Source organism: Chionomys nivalis, chromosome 8, assembly GCF_950005125.1.
Source record: "Chionomys nivalis chromosome 8, mChiNiv1.1, whole genome shotgun sequence".
NCBI classification, from domain to species: Eukaryota; Metazoa; Chordata; class Mammalia; order Rodentia; family Cricetidae; genus Chionomys; species Chionomys nivalis.
Window position 1 is genome coordinate 52,941,143 of NC_080093.1, and position 20,748 is coordinate 52,961,890.

The following is a 20,748-nucleotide window of genomic DNA, read 5'->3' on the forward strand; positions in this document are numbered from 1 at the left end:
TGCGTGCAGTGGTGGGAAGCGACTGAATTCTCTGCACAGAGTTCGAGGTTGTCCCGTGTCATCTCAGGGACACAGCCCTTACAGTTAAAATGGACACTGCACCTCTCGGAAGTCTCAACTCTTGCTGGCTGCCATTTTGTCTCTTCAGACTACTCTAGCGGCTTTGGTGGCAAATACGGTGTGCAGGCTGACCGTGTGGACAAGAGCGCCGTGGGTTTCGACTACCAGGGCAAGACGGAGAAGCATGAGTCCCAGAAAGGTGCGACTGGGCCTGGCTCCTTTGTGCACGAGAGCACGCCTGTTTGTTTCTACTTTTACTTTTGTTCCCGTGAACCTTTAATCTTTCCATCGTCTGATGTTTTTCCTTAGATTTACTTATTTTTATTTGATGTGTATGGCTGTATATGGGAGTTTGCCTTTATTTATATATGTATACTTTGTACAGAGGCCAGAAGAGGCTGTCAGATCCCCTGGAACTGCATTATAGATGACTGTGAGCAGCCATGTCCTCTAGAACAGCCAGTGCTCTTAACCATTGAGCAGCTCTCTAGAACAGTGGCTCTCAACCTGTGGGTCACATGACCCCTTTGGGGGTCAAACGGCTCTTCACAGGGGTCACATGTCAGATATTTATATTGTAATTGATAGCTAGCACAATTACAATTATGAAGTATTCATGAAATAGTTTTATGGTTGGGGGTCACCACAGCATGAGAAACTGTATAAAAAGGTTCCAGCATTGAGAACCAACCCTCTGATACCTCTATAATTTGAGACAGGGTCTCATTGTGTAGCCCAGGAACTCACCGTGTAGCTTCACACTTGACCCAGTCTTGTCCCAGCCTCCTGAATGCTGGAATTACAGGTGTGAGTCCACACAGGTTGTTTTAGTTGTGTGGGGAGGGGGACATGCATGCGGGGTGTGTGTGTGTGTGTGTTTGTGTGTGTGTGTGTGTGTGCGTGCGCGCGCGCGGGGCTTGCATGCCGTGTGTATGCCAGAGGACAACTTTATGGAGTCACACCTTATCCTGTATGTGGGCTTTTGGGACTGATCTGAGATTGGCAGACTTGCATGGCAAATGCTTTTTGTGTTTTGCTTTGTTTGAGACAGGGTCTCTATCATGCAGCTCTGGCTATCCTGAAACTCACTACATAGACTAGGCTAGTCTGGAGCTCATGGAAATCCTCCTGTCTCTGCCTCCTGAGTGTTGGCTTGTGTGAAAGCTGTATGCTTACTTGTACCTGCTGAACCATTTTGTGGCCCTCCCTGCCCCTAATTTTTTCTTAAAGATTGGATTTACCTGGATAATCTGGATTGATTTAAGGACAGGGCTGTGGTTGTAGCTTAGTGGGTGAGCACAAGGCTCTAGGTTTGATCTCTACATCTCCCAAACCCCTAAAACTTGGATAAAAATTCTGCCAAAAGGTCCTGACAGCCACCTTGGCTTTCCCCTTCCATGCAGTGTAAAGATGTTTCTTCATGTTTACAGTGTTTATGGTGTTTCTACACGTTTACAGTGTTTATGTGTTTGCCGAGGTTGCAACCACAGCCCATCTTCCTTGCACTATTTATTTTTTGTGCCTGTATGCCTCAGTTCTGTTTAATATTTGCCAGTATTTGAAAATGAAGAGCAGCTGAGTGGTGGTGGCGCACGCCTTTGAGCCCAGCACTCTGGAGGCAGGCGGATCTCTGACTTTGAGGTCAGCCTGGTCTATAAAGTGAGTTCCAGGGCTACACGGAGAAACCTTGTCTCAAAAAACAAAACAAAGCAAACAAGCAAAAAAGAAACCAAGAGCTTACATTGGAAAGAAGCCCTTGGATTTCTTTAAACAAACAAACAAAAACAACACCAAAAAATCCCAAAATCTGGGGCTCAGCTCAGTGGCTGAAAATGCCTGCTGTGCAAACATGAGGACCTGCGTGTGAGTCCCAGAATTCACATGAAAATGGGCAAGGCACATTCATGACGGTCTGTGTTCCCTGTTTGTTGGGAGATGGGAGGCAGAGACAGGAGAATCTCAAAGCTCACGGGAAAAGTGAGGACCCAAGGTTGTTTTCTGACCTCCACAGGGACCTACACGCACGCCGGTTTGGTCCTGCCCCTTGAGAAGGGCGAGTGTGCCTGGGGCCGTGTAGCTGTGGCCCACTCCCTCCCTTCCTTAGGCTCTTCCCTGGGGGAGTGTGCAGCTGCTACTTCATTAGACTGCTGGACTTCCCTTCCCTGGGGCCAGACTCAGACTCAGACTCAGGCAGTATAGGCTGAGGATTCTGGGAAGTCCAGTCCTAACTCCAAGCAGATCTTTAAAGTTTTTTTTTTTTAAATACACCTAAATTTTTTTATGTGTGTGAGTGTTTTGCTTGTATATATGTCTGATTATCTCCACATGTGTGCCTGGTACCTGTGAAGCCTGAAGAGGGTGTTGGATGACCTGGAACTAGAGTTACAGATAGTTTTGAGTCACAATATGGGTCCTTCCTTCCTTCCTTCCTTCCTTCCTTCCTTCCTTCCTTCCTTCCTTCCTTCCTTCCTTCCTTCCTTTTAATATATGGATGAGTGTGTATCTGTGTGTATGACCCATGAGTGCAGGTACCTGCAGATCCCAGAAGAGGACATCAGATCTCCAGGAACTGGAGTTCCAGATGGTTGTGAGCTACCACGTGGGTGCTGGGGACTGAACTCTGCTTCTCTGTAAGACCATCCAGTGCTCTTAACTGATGAGCCGTTTCTCCAGCCCCTTCTGTTTTAATTTTTGTTCATTTCTTTGCTTCTTTTTTTCCAAACAAAGTCTCATTTTATACGGACTGACTTGGACTCAATGTATATTGGAAGTTGGCTTCAAATTCCCAGCAGTCCTCCTGCCTCAGTCTCCTGAGTACTGGGACAGAGGTATAAACCACCATGCTGGCTCTCTCCTCTTACCACGTGGGTTCCAGGGTTTGAACCCAGGCTATCAGGGTTAGTGGCAAGTGCCTTTATCTGCTGAGCAGTCTTGACAGCCCGTGGTTTACCTTCTTAAAGACTTTATAACATGCCCATTGAATCTGTTGCTGGTTTAATTTTTTATATTTATTCATTTTGTGTACATGTATGGATGTGCACATGTGTGGCTGTCAGAGGAACACTTACAGGAATTGGTTTTCTCCTTGTACCATGTGGGTCCCAGGGGTTGAACTCAGACCTTCAAACTTGGCCTTCTGACCATCTTTGTTGCTGTTTTTATATGGTGCTGTTCTTGTTTCAGATTATTCCAAAGGTTTTGGTGGCAAATATGGAATCGACAAGGATAAGGTGGACAAAAGCGCTGTGGGCTTTGAGTATCAAGGCAAAACAGAGAAGCATGAGTCCCAGAAAGGTACCTGCCACTTTGTCTCCCTCCAGCCAGTCCTTCTCAGAGTGACAAGTGCCAGGATAGAAGAGAAAACCTCTGTCACTGCAGTATTTTAAGTGGTCAACCTAAGACAGCCAGTCCCAGCCTGTGGTTGTGTGAGCACTCAGGCATTAGCTCCATCCTTGGCTCTAAGTTCCAGTATTACGTATAGCAATGTCCCTATCATGTACATCCGCATGTGAGTGACAAGACCTCACTGCCTTGACGGCCGCATGTGTTGACCCTGCTCATTTAACTGTACTCCTAAGATATACTTATCTTGAGGAGGGCCTCTGATGGGTATCAGCTGGGGTCCCATCCCAGCTGTTCCCCGGAGGAAGCTCAGGTCCAGTGACGTGTGCCTCCTTGCGTCTGAAACCCGCTTCCTCCCCTGTTCTGAGCTGCGCAGTAATGTCAGGTTATGGCTTTCTGTTGTGCATGTAGACTATGTGAAAGGGTTTGGAGGAAAATTTGGTGTGCAGACAGACAGACAAGACAAGTGTGCCCTTGGCTGGGACCATCAGGAGAAGCTGCAGCTGCATGAATCCCAAAAAGGTACCTCCTCTAGCCCCGCTCCCCAGCTTTCTTCAGGGCCTTTGGGAAGCTTGTGTTCACTCTTTGGTTGGTCATGTGCCTCACGTCAGCCGTGTTTCTGTCTGAATTTTGTTTTCATGGTGTGAATTTGTCTGTCTCCCACAATTCCAGAAGTCCCCATAGTTGACGGGGATAAGATGATCCCATCCCATCCCCACCCCCTATGCCAGTGCTGCAGCCACTGGAAGCCTGGTTTCCTGTAGCACCCGTAGGGGCCTTTTGCCCTCTGGGTTCCTGGGTTCACCTTTTTAAGGTGGGCTATGGTTTATAGAGGGCACACTTCTTTCTGTGGTGCTGGGAATAGAACCCGTGGCCTCATCTGTGCTGAACAGACTCTCTGCTTCTGAACCTCTCTCCCCTCCAATCCTTACCACACTTCCTTTCTAATGGGGACTTGTCACAGTGGGAACTTTGTCCAAGGGAAAGCTGGTTTGAAGAGGGTAAAAGTCTTGTAGCTGTCCCCAGCTGTCCCTCAGCACAGGGAGTGGGCTGGTAACCCCTCTGTTGTTCCTTTCCTGTCGGCATCCTGGGAAGGACCTTGCAGGAAAACCTTAATATGTGGAGTAGCCTTAACTAAACCATCCAGTTCTTGAACCCACTTCTGCGTGCGTTATCTGATGAAGTGTACTGACTTTTAAGTTTGTTCCTTAGTTCTTTGGTCAGCCTTAGACCATCAGGCCCGAACCAGCACTCTTGCTATCTGAACGTGATGTATTTGACTATTGCACATGCTCACATGATTCTAACCTGGCTGTTTCCTCTCTTGGTCATGCTCCCCACTGTCTCGTGTGGATCTCCAGACTATAAGACTGGGTTCGGAGGCAAATTTGGTGTTCAGTCCGAGAGGCAGGACTCCTCCGCTGTGGGGTTTGATTACAAGGAGAGATTGGCCAAGCACGAGTCCCAGCAAGGCACAGTTGCCCCTTCCTCCTCCCACCAGCCCTTGCAGTGCAGCTGACTCGCAGCATAGACTTCAGGGTTCACCACAGTGCCTGTGACAGCTCCCTATGCCACCAGCTGCCAGGGATGTTGTCCTCCACCCAGTTTCCTGTTAGAGCTACATCCTGGAGCTCGGTCCCTTTGCTCCTCCACCCCCAATTCTTTTTCCCCTCTTACCTGTAGGATTCAAGTTAGGAGGCACTCTGCAGGCCAGGCCAGTACCAGTGTAGTTTCTGCAGCGGACCTCTGACCTCATTGCTGCTGACCACCAGTGCTGAACCTCTGAGCCCCTCCTCATTGCCTCTGACCCACAGAGGTGGGTTTGCTCTTCCAGACCTGATTTTAACTAAATACTGGGGTCATGGAGAAAGACAGGCATGTTTCATGTGGTCTCTGTCTTTGTTTGTAGTGGTTTTGTTTTGTTTTGTTTTTTTGGCTGGGTATACAAGTTTTATGTGTTTGGAGTTTTTGTTTTTTGTTTTTTGCCACACTGTCTGTGTGTAGCATCTCTGCCCAGAGCCACACGGTATGCACACTGTGTGCATGGCTGATACTGGCAGGTTGAGGCGTGCCCTGGGGATCTCAGTAGCTGTTACCGGTTTTTCCTCTCCGTGAGAGACTGGACCACGAGAACCCGAGGGTCCAGGCAGAGGCATGTGACTCCCTGAATCAGGGTGGAGTGTTTAAGGCTCCCAGATACCATCAGGCCTGGGCTGGATGTACTTAGTACTGGCCCTGCAGACTACGTGGAGGTGGCCTTTGGTTCCTGTGATGTCGAGGCTGCATGACTGTCACTTTCATGTTTGTGTGTGTGGCAGCAACAGACATACTTGTCTGGTGGCATTTCGACACAGAGTTTTTTGTTTTTGTTTTTTTCTTTTAAAAAGCAAGAGAACAAACTACGGTGGGGCCTCTATTTAGCACCCAGTAGAGCAGGCGCCCAGGAAGCAGAGAGAATAAGGCCCTGGCTGGTGCGAAGACTGTGCTATAGAAGTGTGCACTGCAAAGGCCTGTCCTGTGCCCTCCCTCCTCGGCTTCCTTCCCATTGGCCTGCTGTCCCTCCCCTTCCTATCCTCAGTCCTGGAAGCATGCCCACACCTCACCTGCTCCCTGCCTGCACTGGGCACTGTGGTCAGACAGCTGGCTTTGCCACGAGAGCCCGTCCTTGGGCAGCTTTCACATCCCTCTGCTCTGGTTGTGTCCCCGGGCTGTCTTGTGGACCCACGTGCATGTGCTCGTCGTTGCCCATCTGTCCTCAGCCTCATGTAAGTTTTGCCTTTACCACCTTTCAGACTACGCCAAAGGATTCGGCGGGAAATATGGGGTACAGAAGGATCGGATGGACAAGGTAAGGCCAGGAGCTATTGTGGGGATGTTCTTCCGAGGGCCCGTGACTCACAACACTGGTGGTCTGACATTAGGCATATGTCGTTCCATGGTCCTGGGAGCCCTGCATACCTCATGTAGCACACTGTGCGTTCGTTTTGTTTCACCCTTGGGGCTGAGGCAAGTGAGCCAAGGCCCTGGTCACAGCAGAGCAGTGAGCAGTGGGGATCTCAGGTGGAGCCTGCACTTGATGCAAGGGTCGTAGGGACGTGTGACTGAACTTTTAATTATTATCAGTAGGCCAGGCAAGAATCAGTTCTTGGCTGGTACCTTGGAAGTGTTTACTGGCCACATTTAGTCACTGGCTGTCATGACGACAGATAGTAGGAGCTGACTGTTAGTCTTGCTGCAGATGGCTCACAGGTGGGATGCACTGGTCTCTGGACTGTCCTTTTTCACTGTGTTCTTCAGATGGGGTCTTGCTCTGCTACCCAGACTAGCCTGGGTTTCCAGAGCCTGGCATTGGTGGCAGGTGCCATCTTATCTGGCTTTATCTTTTAGGATTAAAGCACATTCCTATGGAAACAATTTGTTCCCTCTTCCCAGATCCCCCTCATCAGCCTGTTGGTGCTTTTGATCAGTTTCGGGACCCTGCAGGGTCAGCTGTGAGCCGGTGAGAGAGTTGTTTTCCTGGTGTATCAGCCAGTGGTAGAGAAAGCGTTGGGTATCACTACACAGTTCTACAGGTTCTCCAGTGGCCTGGCAGGCACTGCTTTCCTCTACTTGAGGTGAGCTGCATCCTCTCAACTGCATAGATGCAGATGGTCATTCCTGTGCTTGACTGTGGTCACACATGGCATGGGTCACCCACAGACTTGTTCTTCGCTAGGCTTGCAGCTTACCATGGTTGGCATCACCCAAGGCACTTGCCATGTCACCAGAGCTTCTCACAGAAATTGGTTGGGCAAAATGTCCCTGAGGAAGCCAGAGAAACTGAATTTAAAAATTATGTATATGCATGTATACATGTAAGTGTGTATGTATATGTGTGCACACGTATACGCCACAGAGTACATGGCAGTCAGAGGACAACTTGTGTGAGTTGGTTTCTACCATGTGGATCCCAGGTCACTGGGCTTGGTGACAAGGGCCTTTGTCCAACGAACCTTCTCATTGGTCCCTGGTCTGCCTGAGGGTAGACTAGAGCTTGTCTACAAAGATGGGGCCAGTGACAGTGAAGCAGAGAATGCAGCCAGGAGCCTGGATTAGGCCCGAGATCACTGCAGATGTGGAAGAGTGAGGGAAGACAGTTCTCACTGCATCATTTCCTGCTGAGGGAGGGACCTGGGAAGCCTCTAGAACATGCAGCCAGTCCTTTACTGAAGGAGCCTGTATCCAGGCACAGTGGCACACGAGGGAGGATTGATGTGACTCTAGGCAGTGGCGGAGCCTTGCAGGGTTAGAGAACTCGGGTAGAGAACATGAGGCTAATGAGGCTTTAGGTAGCCAGGGTGCTACAGGGCTCTCAGTAGGAAGGAGGCACCTGTGCTGAGGGGGCACCCCAAGGGTTTCACCTGCTAGTCAGCAGAGACTGAGCAGGCAGGCTGGGTGAGGTGGCAGGAGACCAGGTGTCTGGCTGAGGGCCCTGTGACAGAGGACGTGAGGAAGTGAGTTACTCAGAGGCTAGCACTGAGGAAGTTGTGGTGTCTGTGGTTGGTGGTGATGGTAAAGATGACAACCGCAAAGATGGCAACCGCTGACATTGTGCAGTGGATTCAGGAAATGATGTGGTTAGAAGTCTCTTCCGCCCTTGCCAGCCAGGCGTGGCCATTCTCTTTCTCTATTGCCCCGTGGAAGAGCCCAGGGTCCTTCCTGCCCAAGGGACTGTGGGGTGGGATCAGGACCCAGGCAGGGGTCATCCCCATAGTAACTGAGATGAGGTGGTGACCCTGATGCCAGCCGTCCTTTCCTAGAGAGGAAGAGTGTTCCTCCATGGTAGCTTTGGGCAGTTACAAGTGACCCAGGGACAAGCCTGTTGGGCTCCAGAGCCAGGCTGTGTGGAGAAGATGGAGTAAGGACTGACATGGGCAGAGTCTGAGGAGGGAGACCCAGGAAGTGGCGAATGGGAGAGACGAGAGGGGCTAGGTATAGTTCAATAGTGAGACTGGTTTAGGATTGGAGAGGCCCTAGGTGTCCCTCCCAGCACGCTTTAGGAAAAAAAGGGTGTTGTGATTTGGAAGGTGGGGCATGGGTGAGTGATAGAAGGGAGTGGGGTATATAGGGATGGATTAGGGTCCCCTAGGAGAGGGCAGAGCAGCTGAGGTTGCAGAGCAAACAAAAACCTCCTGGACAACTAGGTGAAGGCTGTTCTGGAGGAGCAGGATGAGATCGGGCTTAGGAGCAGGGAGTCTGGGAATAGGGAACAGATTGGCGGTGGTGGCTAAGGTGGACTCAGCTCTGACCTGGAGGCTCTCAGCTGGGAATGGCTTCATATGGGAGGTCAGGCAGGGTATTGGGGGCACAGAATGCTCCGAACCCTGAGTGTCCATTAGAAGCCACATGACTGGGGATTGTCGCTGGTATCGGTGCCCTGTCAGCCTGTGTCTAGGTCAGCCACTGGCTTCTGTGACCCCTGCCAGAGTAATTCTGGAGAATGTAAGCATGGTTGAGGTGTGGGTTGTTGAGAGAGCCTACAGAAAGGCACGGAGGGGGCATGGCCAGGTGACCCTGTGACCTGCAGGGCCTCACAGTGTGACTCATGTTCTAAGTGCAGGAGTGTGTGTCTGCATGGTCTTCAGTGAGTCTGCAAAAGGGGAACTGAGCCCCGGTGAGTCTGTGGAGTGCAGGATTGGGGCAACAGGTCCGTGTTGTAGAGGTGTTCTGAAAGCTGGGGAGGCCCATCACAGTCCCTAGGTAATTGTCCTGGCTGGGAAGGAGCGAGGACACTACCCCGTGACTTCTCTTTGTCTCTACAGAATGCATCTACCTTTGAAGACGTGGCCCAGGTGCCTTCTGCATACCAGAAGACTGTCCCCATTGAGGCTGGTGAGTCCTGACAGCCCAAAAGCACTGTGTGGCCCATGGGGTCCAGTGCTTGTGCCCCATGGTCTCCTAGGCATGGCTAGGAGAGAAGTCTCACCATGTGGGGTGCTAATGAGAGCTGCAGTGGCCAGGTTCTGGGAGCAACCTACATATATCCCTCAAGCCCACTTCTCTCACTGGTCCCAGCTATAGGCTGAGCTTCATAAAGCCTCATGGTGTTTATGAAGAGAAACAGAGGCTTCTCAGCACCTCACCCACAAGCTTTTGCCCGGGGCTCAGAAGCGTGTCCCAGGTGCTTCCTGGGAGTATGAAGATGAGATGCATTCATAGCATGTCCTTTGCATGTAGGCCAGAGATCGCTAACACACACCAGTAGGTAGAATGACCATTGGCCATGGCAAATACGTAGATCAGTTCCTGGGCCATTTTGACACTTATGGAAACCATCGGGGCCTTTTGCAAAGACCTCTGCTGGCACAGTATTTGTTTATTGATACCTATTTTGTGTAAAATTAGAAGGGTCCAGGCATGGCGGCATATGCCTGTAATCTCAGCACTTGGGAGGCTGAGGCAGGAGTCTTGTTATGAATTCAAGTCCAACTTGGGTTACTTATCAAGGCCTGGGCCAACTAGGACTATAGGGTGAGACCCAGTCTTTTAAAAAGGGGAGAAGGAGTAAATACTTGTTTTTAAAACAGTAAACCTATGAGGTGCTTACACGGAGACATATAATACGGAAGTCAGTCTCCGTGTCAGACTGGGTGAACAGCGTGGCATTGTCGCAGGACCATGGGTTTCTGCCCGCTTGGACCTTTAAAGGGAACAGGAATGGCCATGCTAGGCACTGAGGGGAGGACGCTCTCAGGGAAGCTGTGTGAGCCCAAGGCCCAGTGGGCTGTGGTTTCCCCAGGGCTGGGGGTTCCCCTGGGCTGTGGTCTCTGAGTACTTCCAGAGTTCTGCTCACCCAGCGGGCTGCTATCTGTACCTTGTGTTCAGAATGCCAGCCCTCCAGATTAGTCCTGTTACCCAACTACAGAGCCCTTACACTCACTATGAGAGGTCACGTCTGTCACTCACATCACTCCTTTAACTAACAGCTGTCCTACTTGTTGTATTAGTTAGGGTTTCTGTTGCTGTAATGAAACACCAGGACCACAAGCAACTTGTGGGGGTTTGTTTGGCTTACACTTCCACATCACTGTTGATCACTGAAGGGAGTCAGGACATGAACTCCAGCAGAGCAGGATCCTGGAGGCAGGAGCTGATGCAGAGACCGTGGAGGGGAGCTGCTTACTGGCTTGATCTCCATGGCTTACTTAGCATGCTTTCTTATAGAGCCATGACCACCACCCAGGGGTGTCACCACCCACAATGCACTGAGCCCTCTCACATCAATCACTAATTAAAAAATTGCCCAACAGACTTGCCTGCATTGATGGCGTTTTCTCAGTTGAGACTCTCTCCTCTCCAGTGACGCCAGCTTGTATCAGGTTGATATTAAACTAGCCAGCACACCTTGGTAGCAGCTACAAATGTCCAAAAACTCAGATTTGTTTGCTTCTTGTTTGTCTTTGTAGACGGGTTCCATGATGTAGTCTAGGCCAGTCTTGAGCTCACTGATTAGCTCAGGGTGACTTATGTAACCTAACCCTGCCACAGTGTCCAAGTGCTGAGATCCCTGGTATGTGTCCCGACCTCGCCCTCCCAGGAGTTTTGCTTGAAAACTTCACTTTCATATTGACAAACAGCAATACTTTTCTTCCTTCCTTCCTTTGTTTGTTTATTCTGGTTTGGTTTTGTTTGTTTGAAGACAGTCTCAAGTAGCCTAGGCTGGCCTGGAACGCCTGGCCCTTCTGTCTCAGTCTCTATAGTTCTGGATGGCAGGTGTGTACCACCACACTTGGCTCAGCTCGGCGTTTTCTTTACTGGATAGGCTCCATCTGGAAAATGGCGTTCCGTGAACAAGCCTTCTGAGACAGGCATCAGGGGTCCTGGCTGACACCCTCCCTACTTTTGTCACACAGAATGGGGGGGTGTATATCCAAGGGTCCATATGTATTGAAAGCCAATGCTTTTCTAATTTCTAAAACCATTCCTACCCCCTTTTTTTGTGGTGTGAGGGATGGAACCCAAGGCCTTTTGTATGCCAGGCAGTGCAACATCGCTGTCACTAAGCCACGCTGCAGCCCTTCATTGGGAAATTCTAGGTCTTTTTTTTTCCTGCTGAGCCACATCCCAACCCAGCCTTCATGGTTAGAGAGTTTAGCTGTTGCTTTACTCAGCCTGAGCACATAGTGCTTGACTGTGATAGTGTCTGGCTTAACTGTGGTCCAGACCCAAGGCTTCCATTCCCAGCAGTCTCCCTTGGGCTTGGTGTGTGGCTGGCCTCGGGTAAGTTGACTGTGTTCCATGGGTCTTCCCCAAGGTCACCCTGGTGTGACTTTTGTCCTGGCGAGGTGTTCTGAAACAGATGTGTCCTCTCTTTCCTCTAGTGACCAGCAAAACCAGTGATATCCGAGCTAACTTTGAAAACCTGGCAAAGGAGAGAGAGCAGGAGGACAGGCGGAAGGCGGAAGCGGAGAGAGCTCAGCGGATGGCCAAGGAAAGGCAGGAGCAGGAGGAGGCTCGGAGGAAGCTGGAAGTGAGTAATGATGCTGTGCCCCATTCTGGAGCCTAGCTGCCTTCGAGTCTGCCGCAGGCACGCTGGGAGGATTAGAGGAGGTGGGAAGGGGAAGGCTCCTTCCTGAGGCCTCTGTGATATGCTCGCTTGCTGCTGAAAGGAGAAGGAGTTTCTTTGCTCCCAGCTAGATTCAGGAGGAGCTGATAGGAGGGCTTGTTTACATGGCAGGCTAGAGTAACTTGGTCACCCACTACCTGGATCCTTCAGCCCTCAGTCCCATGGCCACATGTGTATGCTGGCGATGGCTCTCCAGAACGGCTGGGAAGTAGAATCCTCAATAAGTCATACAGAAATATTTTATGAACATGAGGCTCCATCTAAACTGATGGATGCCGCCCCCCAGGAGGTAGTGGGGTTGAGACCTCACAGAGGAAGACGTGGGGTTAAAGGGGATGGCATGCGGTTGGCAGAAGGCACTGAGAGCATGGACACTGACAGTTGGGCCCTTGTGCAGTGTGTCTCAGGGCCTGCAACTGTGTGTAGTAGTGACCATGAGTTTATCAAGTGTGCATCTCCTCCCTTCAGAGGCCCAGTCTCACAGTGAGGGCTCACACATTGGGCTTTGTTCATCCCCAGTGCACATATGGCATCCGCAGTGTTCTGTCTTCTTTGTAGATGATTTCTGTGGGCTGATTGGGCCATGTGGCTCTGGATAACCGCCTAGTTCTGGTCTCAGAGTCTCTTGATGTTAATTCCTCTGCCATGTGGTCTTTTTCTGTCCTGCCCATCCCATTTTTTCTCCCCAGGAGATGAGACTCCAGCGTACTGTCTCTGTGTTTTGAGCTGACGAGAGTAGATCTGATCTTGTGCCTCAGTCTCTGTGTGACTTTAAACTGCGTTGACAGTGAGGGCTCTTCTTAGCACTCCGCTGGGTGTGGGAGGGCTGGGAGAGCCCCCAGCCCGCAGCTGCAGTTGGGCTAACTCGACAGTTTGGCCTCCTCGTTGTGTTTCAGGCTTGAACCACACAGATGGGTCCTGCCCTCAGGTGCACAGGACCACTGATGCCTGGGGTGTTTCATCTTCGGTGATAGCCATGGTTGTCCTGGTGGTTCAGAGTAGGCAGCTCCATGGATACAGATACTTGTTAGAGTCTTTATGATGTTTCCCTAGAGACCACACAGTGTGACCATTTTACTTTACCTCCTAAGCAGTAGGGTGGAGAGGATGTGGAGTGGCTAGGTGAGGTTCAGTCCTGTCTCTATCTCTGGGACCTGATTGCAACCCTGAACATCTCCCATGGGGACATGTGGATCTCAGTAAATTTCCCATGCTGCTATCTGAACTTGCTCCCCAAGTGGTTAGAACATCCCATACTTGATGCCGCAGCCCTTAAGTCCATCCTGAGGGATGCTGACTAGCTGTGGCCCTGGAGGCTTTGGGCAGATCCCAAGAGCTGCCTTCAGGATCCCTAGGCCTCCTCCCTCACCGACTCTCTACATTCCTTGTCACCCCCCCCAACTTTGTCTCTTCTACCTCTCTCGTCAGAACTTTGGGGTGACATGGGGCCACTGACAGCCTGGAATGGTTTTTGTCTTCTGGAATGGTTCCCGTTTTCTTCTTGGTATTCTGTTGCAATCCTGGGGACCAAGATTTTGCCTTGTGGGGGAGTGGTCTTTGGAGAGCAGCCCACCTGACAGCCCTCAGGGGTCACATCTGCCCCATGTGCAGAAAGTACCTACCCATTAAGATGTCCCTGTAACTTTTGGCCCATGGTAACATTGGCTCAGAGCCCCAAGTTGGGAAATGAACTGAAGGCAAGATGGAGTGGCTGCTTGGTTGCACCTCTGTCCAGTGTCGCTGTCCACTACATAGCTAAGTGTGCTGGCACAGGAGTACCATGGGCAGAGTCCTTGAGAAAGCATGACTGTGTGACTTTACTTCAAAACCATCTGACCCTGTGACCAGTGCTTTCTACTTCTCCCAGCAGGCTCCAGACTCCCCACCTGGGAACCGCCCCCTTACAAAGTGCAGAGGTGACTTCCTGGCTGACTGGGTAACCATGCGTTTGCTGTCCTTCTATCTTAGGAGCAAGCCAGAGCCAAGACGCAGACGCCCCCTGCATCCCCTAGTCTTCAGCCAGCTGAAGACCAACCACCCTCCAGCCCCATCTATGAGGTGGGTAGTCACTTGACCATTTGGCTGCCTTCGACACCTGCAAACGTGTGCCACCCGACCCCTGTCTCCCTGAAGCAAAGTGCCCCCAAGATGGATCTTCACCTTTGGGCAGCCCCTGGCACCATGGCCTTCCTCTTCCTGTGACTTCTGCGAGGTCTGTGGTCATGTGGGTGCCCCATGGTTAGTGAGTTAGTCATACCAACTATGGTACCTCTGGAACTGACTATCCTTTGGCCTGAGATAGTGTTCTCCCTTAGCCCCTGGAGCATCTTGTTCTTTGGTCCCTGTGGCCTCCTCACACGAAGCTCTATGGAGTCTTTGCCTCATCCCTCCCTAGCGGGACCAGTTCCAGACCCAAGTGACTTCCTTGGCCTATGGCTTGCCCTGCGCGGTCACTCTCCACAGGAAGCGTCCTGTCCCCACTCCCTGCCTTGATCTGTCTAACTCTGGAGGTCCTTGTGAGTGGAGCTCTTCTGTCTTTGGTGACAGCATGAGAAATGTCTGCTTGTCTCTCTGCAGGATGCAGCACCGTTTAAGGCGGAAACAAGTTACCGAAGTTCTGAGCCTGAGCCTGTGTACAGCACCGAGGCTGCAGGTGTCCCTGAAGCCAGCAGCCAGCAAAGCCTAGTCTACACCTCAGAACCTGTCTATGAGACCACAGAGGCCTCTGGCCACTACCAAGCGGGTACTGGACCCCACTCTAGCTGTGCCCAGGGAAGGAAGGGGTCCTGAGAAGTCCTTTCCTCCATTGTGTAGGAGAGGGTTGACTGATTACCTGGGAATGTGAGTTCTGTGTCACACCCTGGGTTGGGGAGGATTAGGCACGGTGGTGCCTAGTAGGCCGTGCTCCTATCCTGTGGTCCTGGGAAGGCCCACACTGTGCTGCAGGAATGGTCAAGGTTGCAGCAGAGAGGGATCTGCTGGCCTGGTGAATCCTCCCTTGGAGGGCTCTCCCTATTGCCCAGCTGCCTCAGGCCACATCTCCCCATGCTTTGAAGGTGAACCAGTGCTTCAGCAGGCAGACAGTGAGGTTGATTTGTTTACTCTGAAAATGAAGTTCCAGGTCCGTGCAGGTGTTTCATCCTACCTGCAGCAGCTGGGGATGGGTGCAGAGTGCCGCAACTGCCCTCAGCCTCACAGGCCCAGGATGGCCTTGATGCCCAGCCTCCGTCTCCCAGGCCTCCTCCTCTTGCTTTAGTGGCATCAGACTTATTTTTTCCAGTCTCTGTCTTAATCAGTGTTCTGTTGCTGTGAAGAGACACTGTGACCAAGGCTGGTCTTAAAAAGAAGACATTTAATTGGTGCCTTGCTTTTGGTTTGAGAGGTTTACTCCCTCGCCATCATAGCGGGAAGTATGACAGCAGACAGGACAGGCATGGTGCTGGAGAAGTAGCTGAGAGCTACACCCTGATCTGCAGGCAGACGGTAACAGGGTTTTTCTGTGGTTTTGGAGCCTGTCCTGGAACTAGCTCTTGTACACCAGGCTGGTCTCGAACTCACAGAGATCCGCCTGCCTCTGCCTCCCAAGTGCTGGGATTAAAGGCGTGCACCACCACCACCCGGCTTGGCTTGAGCTTTTGAAACCTCAAAGCCCATCCCCAGTGACACACTTCTTCCAATAAGGTCACACTTCCTAGTCCTTCTAATTCTTTCAAATAATGCCACACCCTGGTAACTATGCATTCAAATGTGTGATCCTATGGGAGCCATTTGTTTTCAAACCACCACAGTCTGATTCAGTAAGTAGTAGCCCAGGCTGCCCTAGAATTCACTGTGTAGCTCAGACTGACCCTGAATGTGGGGGTAATCCTCCTGCCTCTGCCTCACAAGTGCTGGGATGGCAGGTGCCTTCACGCTAGGTTTGGGAAAGGGATTTGGTACTTGTTACTTGTCCGTGTGTCCATGTGCCCATGCTTCCCTGTGTGTGTCAGAGCTCAGTGTCTGAGCTTTGCTCTTGAAAGCCAAGAGCCTTGTCTTAGTCAGGGTTTCTAGTGCTGGGATGAAACACCATGACCGCAGCAAGTTGGGGAGGAAAGGGTTCATTCAGTTTACAGTTCCACAGCACTGTCCATCACTGAAGGAAGCCAGAACAGGAGCTGAAGCAGGACAGGAACCTGGAGGCAGGAGCTGATGCAGAAGCCATGGAGGGGTGCTGCTCAGCCTTCTTTCTTATAGCACCCAGGACCACCAGCACTGGGATAGCACCCCCTGCCTATGATGGGCTGGGCCCTGCCCTCCCCATCAATCACTAATTAAGAAAATGCCCTTCAGCCAGATTTTATGGAGTCATTTTCTCAATTGAGGTTCCCTCCTTTTAGGTGACTCAAGTTTGTGTCAAGTTGACATTAACTAGCCAGGACAAGTCCTTTTGTTCCTAGGAGACAGCTTGCTCCTCCGTCCTAGTGCCTGCCCTGTAGGAACCCAGCTGCTAGCACGAGGTCTCTTTTTCAGCACACTCTTGCGTCTGTCCTTGGGAAGTCTGTTTGAGGTGGGGGGCGGGGGTTGGCATGTTGCTCAGCAGTTCTGCTTTGCTTACAGAGGATGACACCTACGATGGATATGAGAGTGACCTGGGCATCACTGCTATCGCCCTGTATGACTACCAAGCTGGTGAGGCACTAACTGGGCTGTGGGCACAGATGTTTCTGCCCTGGGTGAAGTTCCCAGCCACTCCCCTCCTGAGACCCGTTCAGGGCAGGAATACAAAGCTGTTTATGCTTGTTTTTGAGCCAGGGTCTGTGATACCCAGTCTGATCTTGAACTCCCAGGCTTAAACAGTCCTCCTACCTGGTCTCCCCAGTGGCTCACCCTTTAGGAGCACATTACTGTGCTCAGGTACAGTCCCTACAGTCATCTTGAAGTAACTTAGAGAAGTTACCTAGATGCCGCGAAGGGTCCTGTGTCTGTGCCCACCTCTAACTCCTCTTCCTCTGAACCCTGGCGGTTCTGAAGCTGCAGAGCCTCCTTAGTTAGGACAGACTCAGTGTGCAGACTGAGGACAGGGTTCCACATGAATATACACCACTCTCCCCCGTGTCACTTCAGCACATCCATGCCACATGACCTAGTTGTTCTGTTAGCCCAGGTGGGATGGGTATGCTCACATGATATGGGAGAGGGAACTAGTTGAACATTGTTTTATGGGGTGTGTGACTAGGACTCCCTCAAATCCTTAGGCCCCCAGGCTGAGGTGGAAGGATTCTCTAGTCCCTTTTCTTTCTGAACAGAGACCTGGCATGTGTTTCCTGTATACTTGTGGACTCTGTAACTTTTTGGCCCTCACCTCACATTTCTCTAGAATCTAGACTTTCGTGTATAACCTTAGCAATCCTCCAGCATCCCTGCTCCTTGCTCTCCTTGTCACGTGTCTAACTGCAGAGGCCCTCTCCACACCCTTGTCCCCTGCTGGGTGGGTGTCCTGGTCTCATCTGCATTGTCGTTCAGCCTGGCCAGGTAACATTCCCATCTGAGGCTCTCTCTCTCTCTCTGCTCTCCCTCTCTAGCTGGCGATGATGAGATCTCCTTTGACCCTGATGACATCATCACCAACATAGAAATGATTGACGATGGCTGGTGGCGTGGGGTGTGCAAGGGCAGATACGGGCTCTTCCCAGCCAACTACGTGGAGCTGCGGCAGTAGGGCGGCACCAGTGCCACCAGCACCAGCACGGGGCTCACGCTACAGATCGTCTGCGTGGGTTTGACTTAGATTCTGTTTTGTTTTGTTTTTTCTTCTTCCGAAGGTGGGGAGGGGAATATACATATTGCCTTTATATTTAATACTTCTGCTGATGCTTCAGGCCGTGTCCTGCCACAGAATTTGCTAATATCTGATAATCATGTTCATAGAGAACTTGGGATGATGACTTTGAGCCATCCCAGGTGTTTACTTTCCTGCCAAGTTGACTGTGGTATGTTAGCCACCTCAGGATCTCTGCTCCTCCTGAGGTTGGTGGTATATGTGGCCTCAAACCTCCACCCCCCGTGGCAGTTGGGGTCCCCAAGGATGGAACCTGCTCCTGGAGTGACTGCCCAGTGAGGGGACTCCCTGGGGTCCAGTGTTTGGATGAAAGGAAAGGGGGACCAAGGGAAAGTGAGGTGGTGGTGGAGGGGAATGCTGGGAGTCCTGGAGCATTGACACTACGTGCAAAGTTCCCTCTGCCAGGTTCCCAAGCTTTCGGTACTCTGCCTCCTCCTCCCATCTCTTTACCTCCCTATACCCCAGTCCGGGTCCAACCTCGCCTCCTGCCCTGCCTTGAAGTGTTATCTTCTGTCTGCATTCAGGGCCCATAGCACAAAGCGCATCTTAGCAATGTGCTCCAGCTATCCTGGGCTTGGCCTGCAACATGGGAGGGTGGGGTGCGTCCTGGACCTACTCACAAGCCCTGAGCAGTCTGGAATGTGCTGTGTATGGCACATACACAGGCAGATACTTTTCCCTGCAGGCTTTCAGAAGCATGCTCCCTGCAGGGTGGCTGTGTTCTTTTTGCCAAATATCATGTTCAATTGCAGTCGGTTGATTGATGTGGCTGCAAACAGGACTGTGAGGGAGCCGAGGCTCCCACCTGGGTGCCTGCCACAGACTCCTTGAGCAACTGTCCCTAAGGTGGTTTCAAGGCTCTGAGACACCAGGTTGCGCAGTAGCAGTCGGGCAGACAGCATGTCCCTTGTAGGCGAGTCCCCACGATTGAGATACATGAGGATTGATACCCATCTTTTCCCATGTTCTTTCCTGCAGAACCCTTGCCTTTCCATTGTTAGGTCGGGTTTTCTATATGAATTATCATCTGGAATTCTGTAGCACACCTCATAGGTATCAATTTTTTTAAATTAAATTTCAGAATAAACTTTTTTTGATCCGTTTGCTGTGTGGTTTCCTGTGGTTCTTGGTCTCCATGTTCTGCTGTTAAAGGTGGCATTGGTGCTGGATTCCCAGGGGCCCAGCACAGGTGTCCTTTTACAAGGCTGCACTGTCCCTTGCCAGGGCAGTTGGACAGCCCTGGAGCCTTGAAAGGGCCGTGCTCCAGACAGCCGCTTTCGGCCGAGGCGTGCTCTCAGGCCACCAGTTTCTCAGCAAGGATCTGAGCAGGGAGACAGCACAGACACTTAAGTGCTTGCTGCATGTCTTAGGCTTTGTGGCTGTGATGAAGCATCCCAACAAAACTAACTTTAGGGAGCAAGGGGGTTTATTTTGGCCATAGTTTGAGGGTACAGTCCATCGTGGCAAAGAAGGAAGGCAAGGCTGTAGTCGGACTTGGCTTTGTGGGGCCGCCAGCCCGCAAATAGTGACACAGAGACTTCTGCTAATTATGGAAGTTTGGTGTGTAGCTTAGGCTTGTTTCCAAGTAGCTCTTGTAACTTGATTAACGCATCATTTTTAATCTGCATTCTGCCACATGGCTCTTTTCCTTTCCTCAGCATGGCATGTCTGACTTGCTGAGTCTGCTTGGTGAAATTCCTTTACCTAGATTCTTCCTTCCTTGCCTCTCTCTGCCCGGAAGTCCCACCTATTCTCCTCCCTAGCTATTGGCCATTCAGCTTTTTATTAAACCTATCAGAAGGCGCGTTAGGCAGAGAAGATTTTCAGTGTACACATGGCGACAGGAGCTGGGAAGCTGGTGGTCACATCACTTCCACAGACAGCCCGGCTCAGTTAAGATGTCTTCCCATATCAGTTCACATGATTTAGATAAGCTGCCGCCAGGCTTGAGTCTAGGTCCTGTCACACTGAAAACATCCTGCTGCACAAACACTCCAGCACTCAGAATCCCAGCACTCGGGAGGCAGAGGCAGGTGGATCTCTTGTGAGTTCGAGGCCAGCTTGGTCTATAAGAGCTAGTTCCAGGCCAGGCTCTAAAACAAAAAATGCCAGGTGCAGAAGCAGGTAGTGGTGCATGCCTTTAATCCCAGGCAGGTTGATCTCTGAGTTCAGGACACACGGTGATAGAGTATGCCTTTTAAAAGAAAGTCTGTGTGGTGGTGGTGGGGGGGGAGCCAGAGAGATATCTCATTGGGTATTGCTCTTGCAGAGGTCATGAATGAGTTTGGTCCCTATCACCCATGTTGGGCCACACCTGTTACCTCAGCTCCAGGGAATTCTAGTCTCTGAACTGCACCTACACACACATGGACATACCCACACACAAGCCTAAATTCATACACATAATTTTTTTTTTTTCCAGATAGGATGTCTCTGTGTAGCTCTGGCTGTCATAGAACTCACTCTATAGCCCAGGCTGGCCTGTACCTCAGAGATCCACCCGCCTCTGCCTCCCGAGTGCTAGGGTTAAAGTCGTGTACCATCACTACCCAACTTCGTATACATGATTTTAAAAAGTTTATTTTTTAATATTTATTACATATACAATGTTCTGTCTGCATGTTTGCCTACATGCCAGAAGAGGGCGCCAGATCTCATTATAGATGGCAATGAGCTGGGAATTGAACTCATGACCTTTGTAAGAGCCATCTCTCCAGCCCCTCTTAAAAGATTTTTTCAAAAAGCCAGGTGCCATAGGATTTGTTTTGTAATCCCAGCTCTGGGAAGGTGGAGATCAGAGGATCCCTGAGGTTCATTGGTCAGCCATGTTGTGTGATATTTTGATTTCATTCTGACAATAAAGCTTGCTTTGAGTCAGAGGGCGGAGCTAGCCACTAGCTGACCAGAATTAACCATAATGATT

At 50.9% G+C, this 20,748-nt stretch overlaps 1 protein-coding gene across 6 annotated transcripts in view; it reads left to right on the plus strand.

Moving 5' to 3' along the window:
- Positions 1 to 18,928, plus strand: part of Cttn (cortactin) — a 35,381-nt gene extending 16,453 nt beyond the window's left edge. For 4 of the 6 annotated variants that reach the window (XM_057778177.1, XM_057778179.1, XM_057778178.1 and 1 more), the window contains exons 8-18: positions 149 to 259; positions 3,244 to 3,354; positions 3,814 to 3,924; positions 4,764 to 4,874; positions 6,195 to 6,250; positions 9,204 to 9,273; positions 11,763 to 11,911; positions 13,976 to 14,065; positions 14,585 to 14,750; positions 16,604 to 16,675; positions 17,569 to 18,928. In XM_057778177.1, the coding sequence (XP_057634160.1) occupies positions 149 to 259; positions 3,244 to 3,354; positions 3,814 to 3,924; positions 4,764 to 4,874; positions 6,195 to 6,250; positions 9,204 to 9,273; positions 11,763 to 11,911; positions 13,976 to 14,065; positions 14,585 to 14,750; positions 16,604 to 16,675; positions 17,569 to 17,705 (1,184 nt within the window). In that variant the 3' untranslated portion in view covers positions 17,706 to 18,928. The remainder of the gene's footprint in view (positions 1 to 148; positions 260 to 3,243; positions 3,355 to 3,813; positions 3,925 to 4,763; positions 4,875 to 6,194; positions 6,251 to 9,203; positions 9,274 to 11,762; positions 11,912 to 13,975; positions 14,066 to 14,584; positions 14,751 to 16,603; positions 16,676 to 17,568) is intronic. The other 2 variants (XM_057778181.1, XM_057778182.1) reach the window with 2 other exon arrangements.
- The last annotated feature ends 1,820 nt before the right edge of the window (positions 18,929 to 20,748 follow it).